At 45.0% G+C, this 24,381-nt stretch overlaps 1 protein-coding gene across 1 annotated transcript in view; it reads right to left on the reverse strand.

Moving 5' to 3' along the window:
- Nucleotides 1-12,663: 12,663 nt before the first annotated feature.
- Nucleotides 12,664-24,381, reverse strand: part of LOC130361084 (uncharacterized) — a 32,122-nt gene continuing 20,404 nt past the window's right edge. Inside the window, exons 2-5 of the mRNA XM_056563651.1 lie at nt 14,645-14,786; nt 14,387-14,540; nt 13,694-14,299; nt 12,664-13,051 (exon numbers count right to left, since the gene is read on the reverse strand). Coding sequence (XP_056419626.1) covers nt 12,664-13,051; nt 13,694-14,299; nt 14,387-14,540; nt 14,645-14,732 — 1,236 coding nt within the window. The 5' untranslated portion in view covers nt 14,733-14,786. The remainder of the gene's footprint in view (nt 13,052-13,693; nt 14,300-14,386; nt 14,541-14,644; nt 14,787-24,381) is intronic.

The following is a 24,381-nucleotide window of genomic DNA, read 5'->3' on the forward strand; positions in this document are numbered from 1 at the left end:
CAACATTGATACACAAAGAGCCAGTGGGTTTTGTCAGTGTTATGCCGAGCGCTCCGGGTCCCCGCTCCTCCCCGGAGCGCTCACAGCGTTCTCCTGTTTGCAGCGCCTCAGTCAGACCCGCTGACTGGGTGCGCTGCGATAATGTCCCCAGCCGGGATGCGATTCGCGATGCGGGACGCGCCCGCTCGCGGTGCGCATCCCGGCCCGCTTACCAGGCTCGCTCCCCGTCTGTGCTGCCCCGGCGTGCGCGGCCCCGCTCCCTAGGGCGCGCGCGCCGGGTCTTTGCAATTTAAAGGGCCGGTGCGCCACTGATTGGCGCATGGGTTTTAATTAGTGTCTTCACCTGTGCACTTCCCTATATCACCTCACTTCCCCTGCACTCCCTCGCCGGATCTTGTTGCCATTGTGCCAGTGAAAGCGTTCCTTGTGTGTTCCTAGCCTGTGTTCCAGACCTCCTTGCCGTTGCCCCTGACTACGATCCTTGCTGCCTGCCCTGACCTTCTGCTACGTCCGACCTTGCTCTTGTCTCATCCCTTGTACCGCGCATATCTCAGCAGTCAGAGAGGTTGAGCCGTTGCCGGTGGATACGACCTGGTTGCTACCGCCGCTGCAAGACCATCCCGCTTTGCGGCGGGCTCTGGTTAAAACCAGTAGCAACTTAGAACCGGTCCACGCCAATCCCTCTCTGACACAGAGGATCCACCTCCAGCCTGCCGAATCCTGACAGTAGATCCGGCCATGGATCCCGCTGAGGTCCCGCTGCCAGTTGTCGCTGACCTTACCACGGTGGTCGCCCAGCAGTCGCAACAGATAGCGCAACAAGGCCACCAGCTGTCTCAACTAACTGTGATGCTACAGCAGCTTCTACCACAGCTTCAGCAACCATCTCCTCCGCCAGCTCCTGCACCTCCTCCGCAGCGAGTGGCCGCATCCAGCCTCCGTTTATCATTGCCGGACAAGTTTGATGGGGACTCTAAACTTTGCCGTGGTTTTCTCTCGCAATGTTCCCTGCATTTGGAGATGATGTCGGACCAATTTCCAACTGAAAGGTCAAAGGTGGCTTTCGTGGTCAGCCTTCTGTCTGGGAAAGCCCTGTCATGGGCCACACCGCTCTGGGACCGCAATGATCCTGTCACTGCCTCTGTACACTCTTTCTTCACGGAGATTCGAAGTGTCTTCGAGGAACCAGCCCGAGCCTCTTCTGCCGAGACTGCTCTGCTGAACCTGGTCCAGGGTAATTCTTCTGTTGGCGAGTACGCCATCCAATTCCGTACTCTCGCCTCCGAATTGTCCTGGAATAACGAGGCCCTCTGCGCGAGCTTCAAAAAAGGCCTATCCAGTAACATCCCTGCTAACCTGCATGAACTTATTCATCTGGCCACCCGCATTGACATGCGTTTTTCCGAAAGGCGTCAGGAGCTCCGCCAGGATATGGACTTTGTTCGCACTAGGCGGTTTCTCTCCCCAGCTCCTCTCTCCTCTGGTCCGCTGCAATCCGTTTCTGTGCCTTCCGCCGTGGAGGCTATGCAAGTAGACCGGTCTCGCCTGACACCTCAAGAGAGGACACGCCGCCGCATTGAGAACCTATGCCTGTACTGTGCCAGTACCGAACACTTCTTGAAGGATTGTCCTATCCGACCTCCACGTCAGGAAAGACGCACTCCGATTCCGCACAAAGATGAGACAGCTCTAGGTGTGAACTCTGCTTCTCCACGTCTTACTGTGCCTGTGCGGATTTCTTCTTCTACCTTCTTCTCAGCTGTGGCCTTCTTGGATTCCGGATCTGCAGGAAATTTTATTTTGGTCTCTTTCATTAACAGGTTCAACATCCCAGTGACCAGTCTCGCCAGACCCCTCTACATCGCCTCTGTTAACCCGTTTACGCAAAATCAGGTACATGTACCTGATGATTAGCGGTGACTTCGCGCAACATCAGGTACATGTACCTGATGGACATAAACTGTCACAGCGCCGCCGCGCGCTGTGACAGTTTTATGAAACTTGCTGTGCTACACAGCAGGATCTCCCTGAAGCCGGCCAGGGACCAATCGCAGCGGTCCCCGGCCGGCGATCGCTGCTATTGGTCCGTCAGTTCAGACGAACCGAAAGCAGTGATCTGGCGGCGGTCTCCTCCTTCCCCCTCTCCTCCCTCGCTTCATTCAGTGAAGCGATCGGTGGTGAGAGGGGCCCCGTCGGGGGAGGCCGCCCGCAACACTCAGGATCGGAGCGCAGCTCCGATCCTGAGTTAACCCTGTAGACGCTGTGGTCACTGTGACTGCGGCGTCTATTAGGATTACAGAGGGAGGGAGCTCCAACTGTCACCATCGGCGCTCTGCAAAGTGAAAGCAGAGCGCTGATGGTTGCCATGGCAACCGGAGGACTGACAGTAACCTCCGTTGCCATGGCAACATGAGTGATCAGTCTCTACCTAAGATAGGGACTGATCTTTCCTATGCCTGTCAGTACTGATGTGTACTCCATTGAATTGTGTGTATAACAGTAAAACAAAAAAAAGTTAAATGTGAAATAAAGTGAAAAAGAAATTAAAAATGTGAAAAAAATGTAAAATAAAAAAAGGGGAAAAATAAAATGAAAAAAATTGGAAAAAATTTGTAAAATAAATTATATATATATATAATACACCCCCAACACAAACCCAAAAATAGTCCCCCCAAAAACATCAACACGTCCCGCAAAAAAAGAGTCCTCACACAATTGCGTCAGTGAAAAAATAAAAAAGTTGTGGCTCACAGAATACGGCGAATTAAAAACGTGATTTTTTTTACAAAAATCATTTTTATGCTATAAATGAACTAAAATATAAAAAAAGCATACAAATTTGGTATCGCCGTAACCGTATCAACCTGCAGAGTAAAGTTAACACTTCATTTATACCGCATGACGAACGACCTAAATTATTTTAATAAAAAACAACTGCAGAATAGATTTTTTTATGTATAGCACCTCATAAAAAATAAAATAAAAAACGATCAAAGTGTCACATGTGTCCCAGAATGGTACCAATAAAAGCGTCAACTTGTCTCCCAAAAATATTTTTGCACCCCAAGGCCTCTGCGACTTTATATGATGCCAACAAAATATCCTAAACTAAAAGGGTGCCCCAAAATCCACATAGCACTCCTTCATGTCTGAGGCCGGCATGAGAGACACGTAGCGCACAAAGGCCACATATGGGATATTTCTAAAAACTTCAGAATTCAGGGAATAAATCTTGAGTTTTATTTCTTTGTCAGCGCCTACTGTGTTACAGAAAAAAATGGATAAAAATGAAAAATCTGCAAAAAAAATTAAATTTTTAAATTCAGCCTCCACTTTGCTTTCATTTCTGTGAAGCACCGAAAGGGTTAATAAACTTCTTTAATGTCATTCTGACTACTTTAAGGGGTGCAGTTTCTAAAATGGGGTGATTTATGGGGGTATCTAACATACAGGCCCCTCAATTCCACTTCAGAACTGAACTGGTCCCTGAAAAATCAGATTTTGAAATTTTCTTGAAAATCTGGAAAATTGCTGCTAAACTTATCAACCCTCTAACATTCTAAAAAAGTAAAATTATGTTTATCAAATGATGGGAACATAAAGTAGACATATTGTAGATGTGAATTAATCATTAATTTGGTACGATATGACTATTTATGGTACAAGCATAAAATGTAAAGTCTAGAAAAATGCAAATTTTTCATTTTTTCCGCCAAATTTTTCATTTTTTTACAAAAAACGCTGAATATATCAATCAAAATTTACCACTAATGTAAAGTACAATATGTCAGGAAAAAACAACCTCAGAATTGGGTTGATAAGTAAAAGCGTTCCAAAGTTATTACCACATAAAGAGACACATGTCAGATTTGAAAAAAAGGCCTTGGTCATTAAGGCCAAAACAGGCTGTTGAGTAAATTAATGGTGAAAGATTGGACTGTACTGTGCGGTACCGCACGGAACCCCTCTTAATGTGCATAGGACCCCATCATGAAAAGATTGAATTTCTGGTCCTCTCTAACTGCACTTCTGAAATTCTTCTTGGACTACCTTGGCTTCAACGCCATTCCCCTACCCTCGATTGGACCACCGGGGAGATCAAGAACTGCGGTACTACTTGCCACAAGAACTGTCTTATGTCTGCTCCCAGTACTGTCAGTCAAAACCCTATGGCTCCTACGATACCAGGTCTCCCCAAGGCCTATCTGGACTATGCTGATGTTTTTTGCAAAAAACAAGCAGAGACTTTACCTCCTCACAGGCCTTATGACTGTCCTATTGACCTCCTCCCTGGTACTACTCCAACCCGGGGCAGAATCTATCCTCTGTCTGCTCCGGAAACACAAGCCATGATGGAGTACATCCAAGAAAATGTAAAAAGGGGATTTATCCGCAAGTCTTCCTCTCCTGCCGGAGCTGGATTCTTCTTCGTCTCCAAAAAAGACGGCTCCTTACGCCTTGCATTGATTACCGCGGTCTTAATTAAATCACTATAAAAAACCGCTATCCCCTACCTCTTATCTCGGAACTCTTTGATCACCTACGTGGCGCCAACATCTTTACCAAATTGGATTTAAGAGGTGCATATAATCTCATCCGCATCAGGGAAGGGGACGAGTGGAAGACCGCATTTAACACCAGAGATGGACACTTTGAATATTTGGTTATGCCTTTTGGGCTTTGCAACGCCCCTGCCGTCTTCCAGGACTTTGTAAATGAAATTTTTCGTGATCTATTATATACCTGTGTTGTGGTCAACCTGGACGATATTTAGATATTTTCTTCTAACCTAGAGGAACACCGCCGGCATGTCCGCATGGTTCTTCAGAGACTTCGGGACAATCAATTATATGCCAAAATGGAAAAATGTCTCTTTGAATGTCAATCTCTTCCCTTCCTAGGATATTTAGTCTCTGGCCAGGGACTCTAAATGGACCCGGACAAACTATCAGCCGTATTGGATTGCCCACGCCCCTCCGGACTCCGAGCTATCCAACGTTTCTTGGGGTTTGCCAATTACTACAGACAATTTATTCCACATTTTTCCACTATTGTGGCCCCAATTGTGGCCCTAACCAAGAAAAACGCCAACCCTAAGTCCTGGCCTCCTCAAGCGGAAGCATTCAACCATCTCAAAAATGCCTTTTCTTCAGCTCCCGTACTCTCCAGACCTGATCCATCTAAACCCTTCTCACTGGAGGTAGACGCCTCCTCGGTGGGAGCTGGAGCTGTACTCCTACAGAAAAATTCTTCCGGACATGCTGTTACTTGTGGTTTCTTTTCTAGGACCTTCTCTCCGGCGGAGAAAAACTACTCCATTGGTGATCGAGAACTACTGGCCATAAAACTGGCTCTCGAGGAATGGAGGCACCTGCTGAAAGGATCCAAATACCCAGTTATTATATACACTGATCACAAGAATCTCTGTTATCTTCAGTCTGCCCAACGGCTGAACCCTCGCCAGGCTAGGTGGTTGTTGTTCTTTGTCCGTTTTAACTTTGAGATTCATTTTCGCCCCGCGGACAAGAACATTAGGGCTGACGCTCTCTCTCTCGTTCCTCGGATGCTTCTGAAATGGAAGCTTCCCCGCAACACATTATTCCTCCTGACTGTCTGATCTCCGCTTCTCCAGCTTCCATCAGACAAACTCCTCCAGGAAAGACCTTCGTCCCTCCACGCCAGCGCCTCAGGATTCTCAGGTGGGGACACTCCTCACACCTCGCCGGCCATGCTGGCATCAAAAAATCCGTCCAGCTCATCTCTCGTTTTTATTGGTGGCCTACCCTGGAAGCTGATGTTGCTGATTTTGTTCGGGCTTGTACAGTCTGTGCCCGGGACAAGACCCCTCGCCAGAAGCCTGCCGGTCTCCTCCATCCTCTGCCTGTTCCTGAGCGACCAAGGTCTCAGATTGCTATGGACTTTATTACAGACCTACCTTTATCCCATGGCAACACAGTTATTTGGGTGGTTGTTGATTGTTTCTCCAAAATGGCACATTTTATCCCTCTTCCAGATCTTCCTTCTGCGCCTCAGTTGGCGAAACAATTTTTTGTGCACATTTTTCGCCTTCACGGGCTTCCTACGCATATCGTCTCAGATAGAGGCGTTCAATTTGTGTCGAAATTCTGGAGGGCCCTCTGTAATCAGCTTAAAATCAAATTAAACTTCTTGTCTTCTTATCATCCCCAATCCAATGGGCAAGTGGAAAGAGTTAATCAGGTTCTTGGTGACTATTTGCGACATTTTGTTTCCTCCCGCCAGGATGACTGGGCCGATCTCCTACCATGGGCCGAATTCTCGTACAATTTCAAAGTCTCTGAGTCTTCTGCTAAATCCCCATTCTTTGTGGTGTACGGCCGTCACCCTCTTCCCCCCCCCCCTCCCCACTCCCATGCCTTCTGGTTTGCCCGCTGTTGATGAGGTGACTCGGGACTTCTCCACCATCTGGAAAGAGACTCAAAAATCTCTCCTACAGGCCTCATCCCGGATGAAGAAACATGCCGACAAAAAAAGAAGAACTCCTCCTGTCTTTTCTCCTGGAGACAAAGTGTGGCTCTCCGCCAAATATGTCCGCTTTCGTGTCCCCAGTTATAAACTGGGACCATGTTATCTTGGTCCTTTTAAAATCAAATGCCAAATCAACCCTGTCTCCTACAAACTCCTTCTTCCTCCTTCTCTCCGTATTCCTAATGCTTTTCCTGTCTCTCTCCTTAAACCACTCATCCTTAACCGCTTCTCTCCTAAGGTTGTTGCTGCTACTCCTGTTTCCGGGTCCTCTGACATCTTCTCGGTTAAAGAAATTCTGGCATCCAAGACGGTCAGAGGTAAAAAAAAAATTCTTGTAAATTGGGAGAATTGTGGCCCGGAGGAGAGGTCATGGGAACCAGAGGACAACATCCTTGACAAGGACCTTATCCATAAATTCTCAGGTTCTAAAAGGAGGGGGAGACCCAAGGGGGGGGGGGGTACTGTTAGGGGAGGAGCGGGGACCCGGAGCGCTCACAACGCTCTCCTGTTCGCAGCGCCCCGGTCAGACCCGCTGACCGGGTGCGCTGCGATAATGTCCCCAGCCGGGATGCGATTTGCGATGCGGGGCGCGCCCGCTCGCGGTGCGCATCCCGGCCCGCTTACCAGACTCGCTCTCCGTCTGTGCTGCCCCGGCGTGCGCGGCCCCGCTCAATAGGTGCGCGCGCGCCGGGTCTTTGCGATTGGGTTTTAATTAGTGTCTTCACCTGTGCACTTCCCTATATCACCTCACTTCCCCTGCACTTCCTTGCCGGATCTTGTTGCCATTGTGCCAGTGAAAGCGTTTCCTTGTGTGTTCCTAGCCTGTGTTCCAGACCTCCTTGCCGTTGCCCCTGACTACGATCCTTGCTTCCTGCCCTGACCTTCTGCTACGTCCGACCTTGCTCTTGTCTCATCCCTTGTACCGCGCATATCTCAGCAGTCAGAGAGGTTGAGCCGTTGCCGGTGGATACGACCTGGTTGCTACCGCCGCTGCAAGTCCATCCCGCTTTGCGGCGGGCTCTGGTGAAAACCAGTAGCAACTTAGAACCGGTCCACCTCAGCAGACACAGATGATCCACCTCCAGCCTGCCGAATCTTGACAGTCAGATGTAGACAGGCGGGAGATGGCACGAGAAGAGTCATTAACATTATAGATATGTTAAATAGAACTAATATACCTGGGGTAGTAGTCAGCCTAGATGCCGAAAAGGCATTCGATAGGTTGAGCTGGCCATTCCTACTATCTACCCTCCAATCATATGGTATCACTGGTCCGTTCTTCTCTGCTGTCTCCAGCCTTTATACAGCTCCATCAGCCCAGGTTCGTCTCAAACATGCAACATCTACATACATATCGATTTCAAATGGCACGAGACAGGGGTGCCCCTTTCCCCCCTTTTATTTATCTGGAACCCCTTGCGGCTCGCATTCGTTCAAATATAGATATCTCTGGGGTCATGGTAGGACCTAAAGAATATAACATTTCCATGTTAGCAGATGATATACTCCTAACGTTGACTAACCCTCATATATCTCTGCCTAACCTTTTAAAAGCCATTAAATCCTACTCTCTGGTTTCAGGGTATAAAATTAATTCAGACAAAACTGAAACTGAAAGGCTGACCTTTGTGAAGATGAATCAGGCATGGATCAGCCAGGATTTCCAGCTACCAATGCCAGATGCCTCCGAGTAGATTGACCATGCTGCTACATCAACACTTCACAGTTATGGTTATGAAACCCTCTTGGGTACTGCGAATGCCTACTTCTGACTCATCCTGTGTCTTTCACGAACTACTTGCCTCACTGATGCTCCTGGCCTTGTGCCTTTAATTTTTGGAAGTTTAGCAGTAGCTAAATACATGCTTAATGCGAATGTCAACATTGATCTTTAAATGTAAGGGGTTATGAAACCCTCTTGTGTACTGCTGATGCCTGCTCCTGACTGCTCCTGTGTGTTTCAGGAATTACTTGGCTTACTGATGCTTCTGGGCTTGGGCCTTACATTTTTGGATGGTAGCACTACCTAACATACATCTTGAATAGAGATTTCAACGTTCACCTTTTAATTTTAGGTGTTGTGAACCCCTCTTGTGTACTCATGTTGCTTCCTGCTCCACTCTGTCAGCCTGTTGGTCCTGTGACCGCCTCCACATCCTCCACTGTGTCCTAAGCCTCCACTGCCCGGACAAGTCTCAGTGGCCCTTCAGCATACAACGTGTGCAGGGTACAGCGGTGTCACGCTGTTCTTCACATGGTTTGCCTTGGCGAAGTCTTGGAAACAATGGCCGGTCAGGGAAATGGAAACGTTGCGCCTACATCTCACGGCCACATGAGACCTGTGGGGGCTTGTTAGATTAGGTCTTTTGTACCCACACGCCGGGGTCCGGGACACTCAAACTTTGATTTAAATTTCAAATAAAAAAATCTGACATTTCAATGGTTTCCTCATGCTTCAGCCAACTCCAGGCTGTGTCATTCAGGCAATATATGGTTTACTGATGCCGCTGCTGGGCCTGGGTCTGGAAATTAAAATTTTATGATAGGTAGCACCAGCTATCCAAAATCTTCATTTTACATTTCTAAAATTCTTGTGTTTTTTCTTGGGGATTGTGAAGCCCTGGTGTGTACTCATGCTTCAGCCAACTCCAGGCTGTGTCATTCAGGCAATATATGGTTTACTAATGCTGCTGTGCCTGGGTCTGGGAATAAAAATTTTGTTGTGGTAGGTAGCACCAGATATCCCAAATCTTCGGCTTAAATTTCTAAATTCATCTTTTAATCTTAGGGATTGTGAAGGCCTAGTGCCTACTCATGCTGTTGGAAACTCCTGGCTGTGTCATTCAGCCACTATATGGTGTCCTGATGCTGCCAACACCTCCACAATATGTCATTCAGCCACTATATGGTGTCCTCATGCTGCCAACACCTTCACGCTGTGTCATTCAGCCACTATATGGTCTCCTCATGCTGCAAAACACCTCCACACTGTGTCATTCAGCCACTATATGGTGTCCTCATGCTTCAGCCTCATCCGAGCTGTGTCATTCAGCCACTATATGGTGTCCTCATGCTGCCAACACCTCCACGCTGTGTCATTCAGCCACTATATGGTCTCCTCATGCTGCCAACAACTCCACCCCGGCGGGGTGAAATTAGCAATCGGAGATGGTGCAGAGGATGGTGATAACTTTTTTTTTGTATAGTCATAAAAAGAATCAGTATCGGATGGACAACGCATTTCGGAGGGGCTCCCTCCTTAGTCAGGTCTGCATTACAGTGTGCTCAGACAGTGTACAATATATACATTCATACATTAACATTTGGACATTTGAAAATTGGCGGGTTAGAACCTCACCCAAGATGATTGTCTGAAACCAAAAGAACCTACAACTACGCCCTCCGACGCACTAGAAAATATCCGACTAAACTTTATCACCACATACAACTGCGCACACCGAAACATCCGCATGGCACTAAACTAACACTGGCACATACTACAAACAGATCCAATACTCAAACCCATTCTTCCAGAAAAACCCAATATAACATTCAGAAGAGCACCAACTTTACGGAATATGCTGGCCCCGAGTAAACTCAAACAACACAGCAAACCCAAGAATGACATCAGCATCTCCCCCATCAAAGGAGCATACAAATGCAGCAAGACCAAATGCCTGTGTTGCAAAAACATAGCACACAATTGCGAATCCTTCAAGAGCACTACCAGCGGAAAGAATCCCCAATAAAAGGCCTCTGCAACTGCAAATCAACCTACATCATATACCTCATCACCTGTAAATGCAACAAACAATATGTAGGAAGGACCACACAGAAACTACATTGTCGTCTAAACAAACACAGGAACAATATCAAGAAGAAATTTCGACTACACAGCATCTCCAGACACTGCACTGAACTACATCCGGATGACAAAGACCCCTTTACTATCTGTCCCATCGACCACATCCCCAACAGATTTGAAACCTTAATAAGAAGGGAAATGTTCTGGATCTTCCGCCTGGATACACTACAACCGCAAGGTCTCAATGAAGCCACCGAACTAATACGTTAAACCCCTCCACCTCGCCCCACCCACCCATAACCCACCTATACCCACCCCAAAACAAACCCACCCAAAACACACGCTATCCTTAGGCCCCGTTCACACAGAGTAATTAGCGCGGAATTTACTCGAGTAATTCCGCCTGAATTTTCCGCTTCCACACATTGAACATGTCTTCTGGCATTGACTTTAATGAATTTTCTGCTTTTCCATTCACACTGCAGAAATTCCGCTCGCGGAATTCCGAGGCGGAATTCATCTCCGCGTGAAGATAGAGCATGTTCATTCTTGAAGCGGAATCCGCTAATAGAATCCCATTGAAATCAATAGAAATATGTTTTTCCGCCCGACAACATTTTCACGCGTAATTCACACGGAATTCGCGCGTAATTTGAGCGGAATTCGCACAGAATTTTTTTTCAAATCCAGCCCCTGGATAAAAAAATTACGCCCATTCAACACCCATTTCTCCACCCATTTTTGACTCGGCAGCCATTTTGTGTATCAGGACACATTACAGACAAAGCTTGTGCTTCCATCTCCCTGTAATGTCCCAACCAAGCAGCATGGAGGAATGTCGCATCAGACTTCCCCACCCCCTGAACTGCGACTATTATTGACCATCATGGTGAATGTCATCCGTCGTCGCCGGCAACGTATGGTAAGCAAGTTTTGCATTTTTAATTAATATGCCGACCTTTATATTTTTGTTATATGTTTCAAATGATTTTAAAAAATATTTCAAATGTTTTGTATTTAGACTCAGAGAAGGCGCAGAAGATACTGGGTGCACCCTATCAACACACTCAGATTCCCGTGGCCACATCGGAAAACTATATGATGAGCTTAGAAGGTAAGTTTCTATGAATTTACACACCCCACTAGTCTTTTTTTATTATTGTAAATGAAATCATAATTCATTTATTTTAATATACTTATAGGTATCCCGAAAAGTTCTTAAAACTTTATGAGGATGCCTATGGAGGCCTTTGACAAATTGCTGGACATTTTTGATCCTCCCCTCCAGCTTCAGGATACAAGAATGCGTCAAGCCATCAGTCCCAGAGAACGTTTGATGATCACGTTGCGGTAAGTTTTTTTTTTTTTTTTCTATTTCAAATGATTGTATATTATATTCCAAAAAGGGGACAATGTTTCTTGCATGGTGTTGTAGTTTGGGGACAGATGCAAAGCCATAGGTTGTTTCAAATATTTTTGGTACATGCAACACTCTGCATGCCCAGATGCAACCTACACCTCTGCAGCTGACCCAAAACTACAAATCCCAGCATGTCGCACCATATAAAATGTACTGTTGCAACAGCCTTTGATTTTGACTTTTGGTGTACGCTGTACAATGAACCCCCGACCTACGATGGCCCCGACATACGATAATTTCAACATGCGATGGCCTCTCAGAGGTTGTTCTTCAACCTGTGGCCCTCCAGAAGTGGCAAAACTACAACTCCCAGCATGCCCGGACAGCCATTAGTTGTTTGTCAGGGCATGCTGGGAGTTGTAGTTTATTCAACATCTGGGGGTCCGCACGTTGGAGACCACTGTGCTATACTTTACATTGCACGTATCCCTCAACATACGATGGTTTCAACTAACGATCGTTCATTTGGATCAAATTACCATCATATGTTGAGGGAACACTGTAATTATAATTTTTTTACCATGTTTTTATGGATACTGTACTAATGTTTTTTTTTTTCTCTTTCAGATTTCTTGCAACAGGGGAGAGTTTTGCATCGTTGCACCTCCAATTCCGGGTTGGTAAATCAACCATCTCTGGAATTGTGAAGTCAACATGCCACGTGATCTGGCAACACTTGCAGCCCATTTCAATGCCCAGTCCAACCCAGGAGACGTGGCTACAGGCAGCAGCAGGCTTTCAGTCTGTAGCACAATTCCCAAACTGCATAGGCGCCATCGACGGGAAGCATGTACGAGTGCAGAAGCCACCGGGATCAGGATCCCAGTACTTCAATTACAAGAAGTACTTTTCTGTGGTCCTGATGGCGGTGGCTGATGCCAATTAAAAGTTCATTGCCATCGACGTCGGCGCCTATGGTAGTACTGGGGACTCACGGGTGCTGAGGACATCTGAATTTGGGCGGCAAGTTTTGCAAGATCAGGTGACTCTGCCTCCACCAATACCTCTTCCGAGTACCACGCATCCAGTCCCCTTCGTCTTGGTATCGGATGAGGCTTTTCCTCTGATGACTAACCTGCTGCGCCCATACCCACAGAGGGGACTGAATGCCCGAAAGAGGGTTTTCAACACAAGGCTGAGCCGGGCACGACGCTTCGTGGAGTGCACCTTCGGGATCATGAGTAGTAAGTGAAGGATCTTCACCTGTGCAGTGCAGTTGGATGAGGCCACAGTTGATGCAGTCATCAAAGCCGCGTGTGTCCTCCACAACTATGTCTGTGACTATGATAGCCCGGACATAGAAGTGGACACACACGAGGCTTTGAATGATGAGCCCATCAACTGGGGCTCAGGCCGTCCATCCAACCGTGCTGTACTTGTAAGTGAAACCTTCGCTGCCTTTTTCATGTCATGCCTTGGCAAGTTTACTCAGCCTTGGTGATCATCACACGTTTTCTGTAATTGATGGCTAAGGACCTGAAGCAGTTTGTCAACGGTCTCCATAGATGTCCTCACCTCGTGGGATACCTTCAAGCAAGTCATCTACCTTCCGGTGTGGTCATCCCCTTCCCTCTGCAAAATCATGTTCTGTGCTACCTTTTGCACACGTTTAGTTATTTTATTACAAATTATTGTTTGTTAATAAAACTTTTGTTCTCAAATTTTGTGACAATTCTTTTCATTTGAATTTTTTTATTGTATGTGATGAACTAAGTTTGGAGTACAAATAGGTTAGTTAGTGACACCAGTGTTCCATAAAAGGGGTGGCTCCAGCAGTTCCTAAACTATAATCATGTCTTGACAATAATGCAATAAAAATCAAAACACAATTAATTTCCATAGGAAAAAATATTTATTACATAAACATAAATAAAAAAGCCCCCCCCCCCCACAGCAAACGCCTCCCCCCAAAAAAAACACTCCCCCCCCAAAACAACTCCCCCCCCCCATGTAAACACAACCTAAATAGACTGATAAAATGGTTGGGACGTGTGGTATGGGTTGGGAAATGGTGTGGCTTTGTTTGCGTGGACACATGAACTCCATGTGGTGAGAGGGAACGCTGTCCAACTTTAATTTTCAGGTCTTTAATTAAATCCTCTACTGGAGGCAGAGGTTCCACAGAGGCAAACACTGTTGCTGCAACAAAACAATATGACATAAAATCTTGCCGATTAACATTATTTGGAATTTTATGGCAGTGTGTGGCCAGTGTGTATGAGATATAATCACAGTCGTCGTTCCCGTCGACCCTGCGGATAAGAGATAAAGCTTGTTCTTCTACTTCCAACTGTTTATCTCTTATCCGGAGGGGACGACGTTGGGTAGACTGTGATGAAGGGGGGTTAGTATCCAGGGATGTAGTAGCTTGAGAGGGATCGGGAGTCTCCTGAGAGGGAGGAGCCTGGGAGGGATCCGGATCTTGAGGATTCCTCTCCCTTCCATCACTCTCGGTGGAAGTTTCCGGAACTGGAGTAGTTGTTCCAGATGTACGTGGCGTGATATCCTCTTGGAGGACATCCATGGCTTCTTCAGCTGGTGTTTCCACCTGGTAATTTCCACTTGTTCTAATAAAAAACAAAATAAAAAAATAGTCTTTAATAAAAGAAAAAACATTAATGGCATTTCAATTAAGGAAATATTTAAAAACTTACCTACGAAGCTGTCTGCTTGGTTGCAGGAAAGTCAGTTGTTCCTCATAAGGAATTTTAGCCCGCTTTGCCGGGGATGATCCACTAGTCTCCTGTTTATTCGACATTTTGATGTAGTAGTCCCTGGTGGACTTCCATCTGGTATGTAGTTCTTTTACTGTCAGATTAAAAAAGGGTAAACTAAATTAAATAACTTTACATAAAATTACATACACTCTATATATATATAAATATAATAATAAATAGATATACAGTACTTACAAATTTCTTCTCTTGAATGTTCAGTCATTTCTCGGAAGTTATCATACATAGCGTTAGCTATGGATTCCCAAGCATTTTGGATCAGCATTCTGTTGCTGTGGTTGGGGTCTGATCTGTCCCACAACAGTGGTCTTAACTGAACCTGTTAATTAAAAAAAAATTTGGAAATTCATATTTTACAAATCAAAATGATATTCAGGAGCTAAGATACAAACTACTACTTCCATCAAGCCCTATAGAGCGGATAACCCAACCAAAAACTACTACCCACAGCATTTTGGACTATATAGTAGCATATAGTGTAGGTCAGTGTTTCCCACACATGGGCACCTCCAGCTGTTGCTAAACTACAACCCCCCCATGCTGGAGGAACATATTGTAGTATATAGTATAGGCCAGTGTTTGCCACACATGGGCACCTCCAGCTGTTGCTAAACTATGACCCCCATGCTGGAGGAACATAACGTAGTATATAGTATAGGTCAGTTACAACCCAGGGGCACCTCCATTTTCCCACCCAGGGCCACAGCTAAGCTAAAGTGCAACTCCCACCGTGTTTGACTAAACTACTACAGAGAACAAGTTTGATAAAATAGTTAACACTTAACTCAGTAATCAGAACATCAAGATCCACTTGCATCCTCTTGGATGTCTTTTTTTTGGACATTTTGCAGCATTTATATAGGGAGCTCACAACAGGTGTATTGACTTGTGATAACAGAAAATGGCCGATTAGGCCCTCCCACTGATTTTTCCACTCCCCTTCTTCCCTCTAGTTTCCTTGCGTTTTTCGCGCCTAATGTAAGCGCGCTTTCCGCGTGAATTCCGCACGGAATTCACGCGGAAAGATTTTTCACTTTACTCACAAATTTTTGTAAGCGTGAATTCCTCGCGAATTCCTCAGTGTGAACATAGCCTTACACCCACCCAATACCCCACATTTCCCACATGCCCAAATATCAACTCTTCCCTCAAACAGGTCCCTACAACAGCCATAATGAACATTGAACACACTAACAATACACAGCTTCTCCTCACAGATCAACAGGACACTGTGAGTTTCCAATAAAGTCGTACCTGTGTCTGCAAATTGGAGGTGAGGGCTCCGTTTTCTTTGTTCTCTGGAGAAGATGTGATTATGATTCTACTACACGTGTAGCACCACCAGTATCTGACACAGTTCACACTCACTGGACTCTTTATATCAGGATTCAGAGACTGTGCTTACCTAGCGGTGTGCGATACCGCAGTGTGAACAAGATCTTAACACTAAGCTGTGCCGGAGCTATCTTTCTCTTTGTTTTGGAACACTAACAATACAGCTGACACCAAATAGAACAACATAAACAGTTGTATATGAATATACATCTATTAAGAATCTATTAAGACCGGTGTTTATGTGACTAATGCATTTACCCTCCTGTTTGTCTCAATGTACATTATAGGACACATCTTAAACCAACCCACTGCCACACCATTGCAAAATGTGCCCACTTTACGCTGTGGTATACTTCACACTGTGGCATACTTGGCTATCACGCAATACACTGCTGCCACCTACTGACAAACCATATTATCTACGAACCATCCATTCATAGCTTTACTCACACTACAAACCATTCATTCATTTCCTTTTACTTCACACAACAAACCTCAATTCAACACATCCTAATTCAATTAATGTGTTCACCTTATAAGGCATCCTATTGACCCAATTCCCACGCCAATTGACCTAGATCTGTCATACATAAACTAAAGAATAATCACACACACAGCGGGGTCTCCCATCCACTCCACGAACCCCCTTCCTCCTGTACAGCATTCATCTCCTCTGCCGAGAGTTCTCCATAGACCACAATGGGCCCATGTATTTCAAGGGGCAAAAAAAATCACATTGTTATGGAGCTGTCCCACTCTGTCCTATACACCACTACAGAAAGGGGAGGCTGACGTCACAGACCCAGCCTCCAATGGAAATCTAACCCGCCAATTTTCAAATGTCCAAATGTTAATGTATGAATGTATATATTGTACACTGTCTGAGCACACTGTAATGCGGACCTGACGAAGGAGGGAGCCCCTCCGAAATGAGTTGTCCATCCAACACTGATTCTTTTTATGACTATACAATAAAAAGTTATCACCATCAAAAAATAAAAAATAAAAGTCCATCCGACACTGATTCTTTTTAAGGCTATACAATAAAAAGTTATCACCATCCTCTGCACCATCTCCGATTGCTAATATCACCCCGCCGGTGTAGCGCTGCAGCGCCGAAATTGTTACCCAAGGGAAGGATCGCACCCACCGTCTCTGACGGGACCGACGACCAGCTGCTCCCGACACACCTACAGAAAAGATACCTGCTTAAGGCTTACAATCAGCATTGCGCCTGACATTAACGCAACATATAAAGGTGAGCAGGCTCTTATCTATCTACCTACCATCTGTTATCCACGGATAACTGGCACTATTAGCGCCGCATCTGTCTGTCTTTTTTCTCCCCTACATATTCAGCCACTATATGGTCTCCTCACACTGATGCCACCTCCAGGCTCTGTCATTGTGCTGCTCTGCGGCAGTGATTCTAAAAGCGATGCCGGTTATCTGCATGTTAATAACAGTAATATTTCACTACCCCAGCACACTCCATATGCATGTTAGAACACAACAAAATGTTCTATACCCCTATTGAGGCTCTCTGTAGGCTAGAAATAGCCTTTTTTAATATAGATTACGCGCAAATAATAATAAATTCGGATCGAAACAAACTTTTTTGCAAAATTCGCCAAATCGGCCAAACTGAATTTTTGAAAAGTTCGCTCATCTCTAATTGTTATCAATAGGTTCAATTATGCTTCTTCATAATATATTATACATTTTTATTTTTTTATTGAAGGTAAACTAGTCCAAAAGAGGTGGCGCTCAGTACGGGACAGTTATTTTAAATATGTCAGTGATTCTCACGCCAAAAAGAGTCAACATAAACATGCAGGACTTCCGTTATACTACCCGGAATACTGGAGGAGGAATCGGAAAAGATCCGTCCTCCTGCGAGCAGGCTGTGTGGAGCGTCGCTGCGCCACATAGCATACTCTGCTTTCTACCAGAAATGAAGGAGGAGGGATCTGAAACCGCAGCAGAAAATTAGAAGATATCCTCAAAGATGTCACATAAATGGTGAATTACATCATGGCTCATGCTCTTAATGTTTGACAGTTTCAAGTACTTCTTGATGAGGTACAGATGATAGCACAGTTGGTAGTTCTGAAAATGAAATCATTAAAGTGAGGAATTCTCTACCCAATAATTTTAAGTCAATGAAAGCACTTGGAATAGCTCTTCTTTCGTTGTTTGGGTCATCTTATTCTTGTGAGCAGCTGTTTTCAGCTTTCAATTATATAAAATCTGATACCAGAAACAGACTAACATGATTTGAGTCCTGCATGAGTTGCTCTCAAACTAACGGAGCATGAACCAAGGTTTTGACATATGTTCGGCGTCTATACAACAGCAAACATCACATTAATTGCGCAAAAGCATGTCAACTGCAAACTTTTACTAACTTGAAAGAAGAGATCGCAGACGGCACTCACGGAAACAGCAAGAAGTTTTATTCGGGATCGCTGTGTTTGTGTCCAAGACCCTAATTTAGGAGTTGTTGAACCTCTTAAGGACCATGAACGTGTATACACGTCGAATGGCCCTTAACCGGGTATGACGCGGGCTCCTGACTCAAGCCCGCGTCATACCGCCCGGCCCCCAGCTGATTCCTGCAGCTGGGGGCCGGTGTTAAAGGAGTAGTCCAGTGGTGACCCAGTTGTGAACAACTTATCCCCTATCCTAAGGATAGGGGATAAGTTTGAGATCGCGGGGGGTCCGACCGTTGGGGCCCCCACGATCTCCTGTACGGAGCCCCGACAGCCCGCGGGATGGGGGCGTGTCGACCTCCGCACGAAGCGGCGGCTGACACGCCCCCTCAATACAACTCTTTGGCAGAGCCGAAGCGCTGCCTTCGGCAATCTCCGGCTCTGCCATAGAGATGTATTGAGGGGGCGTGTCGGCCACCGCTTCGTGCGGTGGTCGACACCCGCTATCTGGCCGGAGAGCCTGGCCCCCGTACAGAGAGATCGGAGGGGGCCCCAACCATAGTGATTTGTATGGGGAATCTAATGATTCCTCCTAAAAGTCCCCTAAGGGGACTATAAGTGTAAAAAAAAAAAGGTTAAAAAAAAGTTTAACACACACATTAACCCCTTCCTTATTAAAAGTTTAAATCACCCCCTTTTCCCAAATTCCATATAAATAATATATAAACATAATATAAATAAACATATGTGGTATCGCCGCGTGCGTAAATGTCCGAACTATAAAAATATATCATTAATTAAACCGCACGGTCAATGGCGTACACGCAAAAAAATTCCAAAGTCCAAAATAGCGTATTTTTGGTCACTTTTTATATCATGAAAAAATGAATAAAAAGCGATCAAAAAGTCCAATCAATACAAAAATGGTACTGATAAAAACTTCAGATCACTTCGCAAAAGATTAGCCCTCGTACCGCCCCATACGCAGAAAAATAAAAAAGTTATAGGGGTCAGAAGATGACAATTTTAAACGTATACATTTTCCCGCATGTAGTTATGATTTTTTCCAGAAGTCCGACAAAATCCATCCTATATAAGTAGGGTATCATTTTAACCGTATGGACCTACAGAATAAATATAAGGTGTCATTTTTACCGAAAAATGTACTGTGTAGAAACGGAAGCCCCAAAAAGTCACAAAATGGCATTTTTTCTTCAATTTCGTCGCACAATGATTTTTTTTCCCGTTTTGCCGTAGATTTTTGGGTAACGTGACTGATGTCACTGCAAAGTAGAATTGGTGGCGCAAAGAATAAGCCCTCATATGGATTTTTAGGTGCAACATTGAAGTGGTTATGATTTTTAAAAGGTGAGGAGAAAAAAATGAAAGTGCAAAAACGGAAAAACCCGTGGTCCTTAAGGGGTTAAAGTGTGTTAAGCAAGTTTAGTTTCCTTGTTTATCTTGCTTATCCTAATTCAGGTTATTTTCTGTAAGGCTAAGTTTCCACTTGTTTTTTTTTTTTGCAAAACGCCCAGAAAAACGCCAATTCTGCCGCATGGCGTTTTTTTGGGTCTAAAAACGCTGTGGCCAGATATTAGCTGTAAATCAATGAGAAATCGCAAATTTCTAATTCCACTTGGCGTTTTTTCAATTTGGCGTTTTTTTTTAATCCTTTTGGCGTTTTTTTCAGCTCCTTGGCGTTTAAAAAAAAACGCTGTATGTCGCTCAAACCGGCGTTTTTAGTCAAAATCGTGGCCTTTTGGTCCAATAGAAGTCTATGGGAGTGAGAAAACGCCAAGAAAAACGCCATGTATGTTTTGCATTTGGCGTTTTTTCTCCTATGAAAAAAAGGGGCTGTTCCCAGCAAGAGGAACAGCAGCCATTTTCTCTTTAGTCAGCCAAAAGTTTTATTCAGAGACTGGACATTGTTGGGTGTGAGTAGATTTTGTAGCAGCATGCCACCCCGCGTCTCATTTAATGCAGACAAGCTTATTCAGCTTGTAAGTATACTTCCTGCTGTATGTGTGTGGTTGTTATTTTGGACCATTAGTGTATGTTTAAGTGTGTGTTATATGGGGTTTGTTGTTTCTTGTGTGTGTGGGGTGGGTAAGGTAAAGTGGGTCCTTCTATTTTGTTTTTAATTTTTAAGTACCAAAAGAGTTACCTTAATGTATATTTAGTTACCCAGCGCATTTTTGCAAAATTTTACAAAAAGCAAAGCTACAAATGATCATCCCAATGTTTTTTTATTTTTAAAGTACACACATGACAATATGCTTACTTTTATAATGTCATGTGTGTTGTTATTATTTTGAGACTATGTGAACATTACAGTTATGTATATTTGTGTGTGCTCATTACCAAAGCAATGTTGCGAATGTGTGTTTTACTTCTCATAATTCTTGCGTTATTTAATTTTAAAATAGCTTACTTACACAAATTATAGGTGGAAGCACATTCCATTTTATGGGACAAGTCCCTTGAGGCACATAAGGATCGTTTTTGAAGGAGGAGGCATGGACCGAGGTATTCAAGGGTCTTTTTCCCACATGGGACAGCAAAAATGCCCGGGAGCAAAGGGGCAATAGGTTTGTGTTCTCTACTTTAATTTTTTAACATCATATTTAGTCCAACATTGTTTTAAGGCAAGTACTGTTGCCCATAGCAACCAATTACCTTGCTTATTTATTTTTGAATATTGTCTCTACATAATGAATGAAACATTCTGATTGTGTCTGACATCAGTTCATTAGTTATGTTCTATACATACACATATTATTTTAGTCCATTGTTATATTTAGGACACTATTTTGAATAGAGAATGTGATCAAGAAATCTACTAATCCAAATAAACCACATTATGGTGGTCCTGGAATGTGTATAATGATGACAAAAATGCAAGTTTATTTAGTAAAATTTTACTATAGCATTAGAAATGTGAAGTATGCCTTGTTAGTCATTTGAAAATCCAGAGACTTGAATTTTTGGTTCATCACTTGATATCCAATTGCTAATTCATTAAATATTCCACAAACATGGGTCCAATTTTTATTTTATTTTACCTTTGTAGAGGAAACTGTCGCTAAAAGATGGCGGTCCCTGTGTGATCAATTTTGTAAGAAATATAACAAGCATGGAGCTAGTGGGAGTGGAGCAACAACGCTAGCAAATTACAGACAGAGAGCTCAGACAGTAAGTAACTGTCAATACTTGGTTAATCATCCATGAAAGACCAAACAAATTAAATAACCAAACAAATAAGTGTGTCAGTGTTCCAAAAAAATTAAATATTTCATCCTTTTTTTGTTACATTGTAGAACAGAGAGCAACATGGATTTTGTGTCCGAGGAAGAGGGTTTGGCTGCCACACAAGAAACCCATGATGAACAGGGCACACAAACCACTACCGATGAGGGCCAGTTAACTTCTGAGGAACAAGAACCATCCCTCAATTTGGAAGAAAATGAGCCCATGCCACAACCAGTGTTGTTGGATTCAACAGATGTAGGGGAAGACGGTGAGGTTGCAGGGCACAGTGAAAGCCAAGTTCCCAGGTCAACATCCCCTATTATGCGGGTTACTTTACCTGCAACAAGAAGGCCATACCAACACACAAGTATGTGTCGCAGAGTCCGGACTCAATCAGGATTTAAATAATGAAATCATATCTCTGGTACACCGTCGGCGGACGGAGGATGACAGTGACGCATTTGGTAGGGCGCTAGCACAGAGATTGCGGGTAATGGATTTACCTACTAAAACACGCTGCATGACCTTCATACTAGGCTGCACCGAGTATTTTGTCCCACCATACCATCCCCCTTCCGCACCAAACTTACTGCTTCACATGATGTCCAAGTGCACTCCATCAGACCAGAACAGGAGAGGTGAAGAACCTGCATGCAGGGACTCTGCTACGCAAACAGAGTGGCATTACGTGGAGCACACTATGTTCCCCCCTACAAGACCTCATTTTTTTTTATTCATCAGATGCTTCACAGTATGCTATTCAGAACGAAGCTCAGATGTATGGGCCATATCCTCAGAGCCATCCAACACCACAATACCAGCAAACAAACCCTCCTCTACCACCTCCTCACCAGCAACATGGTGAAGGTTACTCTGACTTCACCGCTTCACTTAATTTGATTTAAAAAAAATATTTTCCCAAAACTCCAGTGTCCAGTGTTTCTTTATTTTTTCTGGTAATCCCTATAAAAAACATAAATAGTATTGCTTCATACTAACCCCAAAATAAAAACATTAAGATTAACTCCCAGAAAGATACGCCTGTTGCCAGGGCACCGAACCTTCAGGAGACAAAAAATAATCTGCAAAACGATCTCGCACACGTAAACCACTTAAATATGGCCTAGATGTGCGCAAGTATTCTTATCATAACCAGCCTAAGATATAAATCACACAACAACTGGCTAAGACAAGCAGCTCCGGTCAGCAGCAAAAAGTGTGGCAGCTGCCCACAGTGTAAGTTTAACGGCTTCGAATAAGAATTTGTGAACATCTGCATTCCATCCAAATTGGCATTGGAGCCCCACGGCTAATTGAACACATCAGAGAAACACATGCATGGCGATGTAGGTGGCTTGAAATTCGGTGGCTTAGAAGTGCTGAGAGAAACCAAGGCTGGTTATGATAAGAATACTTGCCTGTTACGAGCAGAGACATATTGGATCATGCGCACTAATGCGCTTGGTCCGATCGGTCTCAATGACAGAGTGGAAATGTCATCGCATTTATAATGAGCCATTTCACTCTAGGGAACTTCAGGTTTTGACTTATAATAATTTCCCTCCCTGTTTCTGTAGAATTCTAAGTAAATAACCCCACATAGGAGAGGTAATCACTGTGTATGCTATGGTTTGCTTTTGGTAGCTTTTTGTCCCTTCTCCTGATCTGTTAGTACGGACTGATCACATGACAGGTGTTTCCTCTTTATCACATGCACAGCGCTATGATGGAAACGAGGCCGGAAGAAGCGCACACCAGTGTGAAACCACCGGCAGTGGCCTCTGAGCGCCCTGCAGGAAGTCTGGAACCGGGTCTGTTGGAGGATGTGAAGCGGAGTCGTCTGGCTTAAGCCTTGCGGTGAGTGCAGGTTACCGTTTTTCACTTTATTAGACTATTTTATGTGTACATGTGCATGTGTAACGCCGAGCGCTCCGGGTCCTCGCTCCTCCCCGGAGCGCTCACAGCGTTCTCCTGTTCGCAACGACCCGGTCAGACCTGCTGACCGGGTGCGCTGCGATAATGTCCCCAGCCGGGATGCGATTCGCGATGCGGGACGCGCCCGCTCGCGATGCGCATCCCGACTCGCTTACCAGACTCGTTCCCTGTCTGTGCTGTCCCGGCGCGCGCGGCCCCGCTCCCTAGGGCGCGCGCGCAGGGTCTTTGCGATTTAAAGGGCCGGTGCGCCACTGATTGGCGCATGGGTTTTAATCAGTATCTTCACCTGTGCACTTCCCTATAATACCTCACTTCCCCTGCAATTCCTTGCCGGATCTTGTTGCCATTGTGCCAGTGAAAGCGTTTCCTTGTGTGCTCCTAGCCTGTGTTCCAGACCTCTGCCGTTGCCCCTGACTACGATCCTTGCTGCCTGCCCTGACCTTCTGCTACGTCCAACTCTGCTCTTGTCTACTCCCTTGTACCGCGCCTATCTCAGCAGTCAGAGAGGTTGAGCAGTTGCCGACCTGGTTGCTACCGCCGCTGCAAGTCCATCCCGCTTTGGGGCGGGCTTTGGTGAAAACCAGTAGCAACTTAGAACCGGTCCACCGACACGGTCCACGCCAATCCCTCTCTGACACAGAGGATCCACCTCCAGCCTGCCGAATCCTGACACATGCTTTAATCTAGGATTGTCAGGGTTACAGTCACTTGTGCACTCAGTTTACACAGTTATATGACTTTACACAGTTTTTGTATCGCGCGGGGTGATTTGTGATACCCTGCGGCCAGGCAAAACATGCATACCAGTGATCTCATGGAATGTTGCAGGCATCATTTTCACCTATTGTGTATTCTCTCTCAGTTTTAGAAATCTGAAAATGTTGCAACACCTACGGAGTACTGTACGTAGTCCGGGGTACGTAGTCCAGATTAGGCGCAGAACTGTTAGTGCCTGTTTGCCAG

Source organism: Hyla sarda, chromosome 3, assembly GCF_029499605.1.
Source record: "Hyla sarda isolate aHylSar1 chromosome 3, aHylSar1.hap1, whole genome shotgun sequence".
Lineage (NCBI taxonomy): Eukaryota > Metazoa > Chordata > Amphibia > Anura > Hylidae > Hyla > Hyla sarda.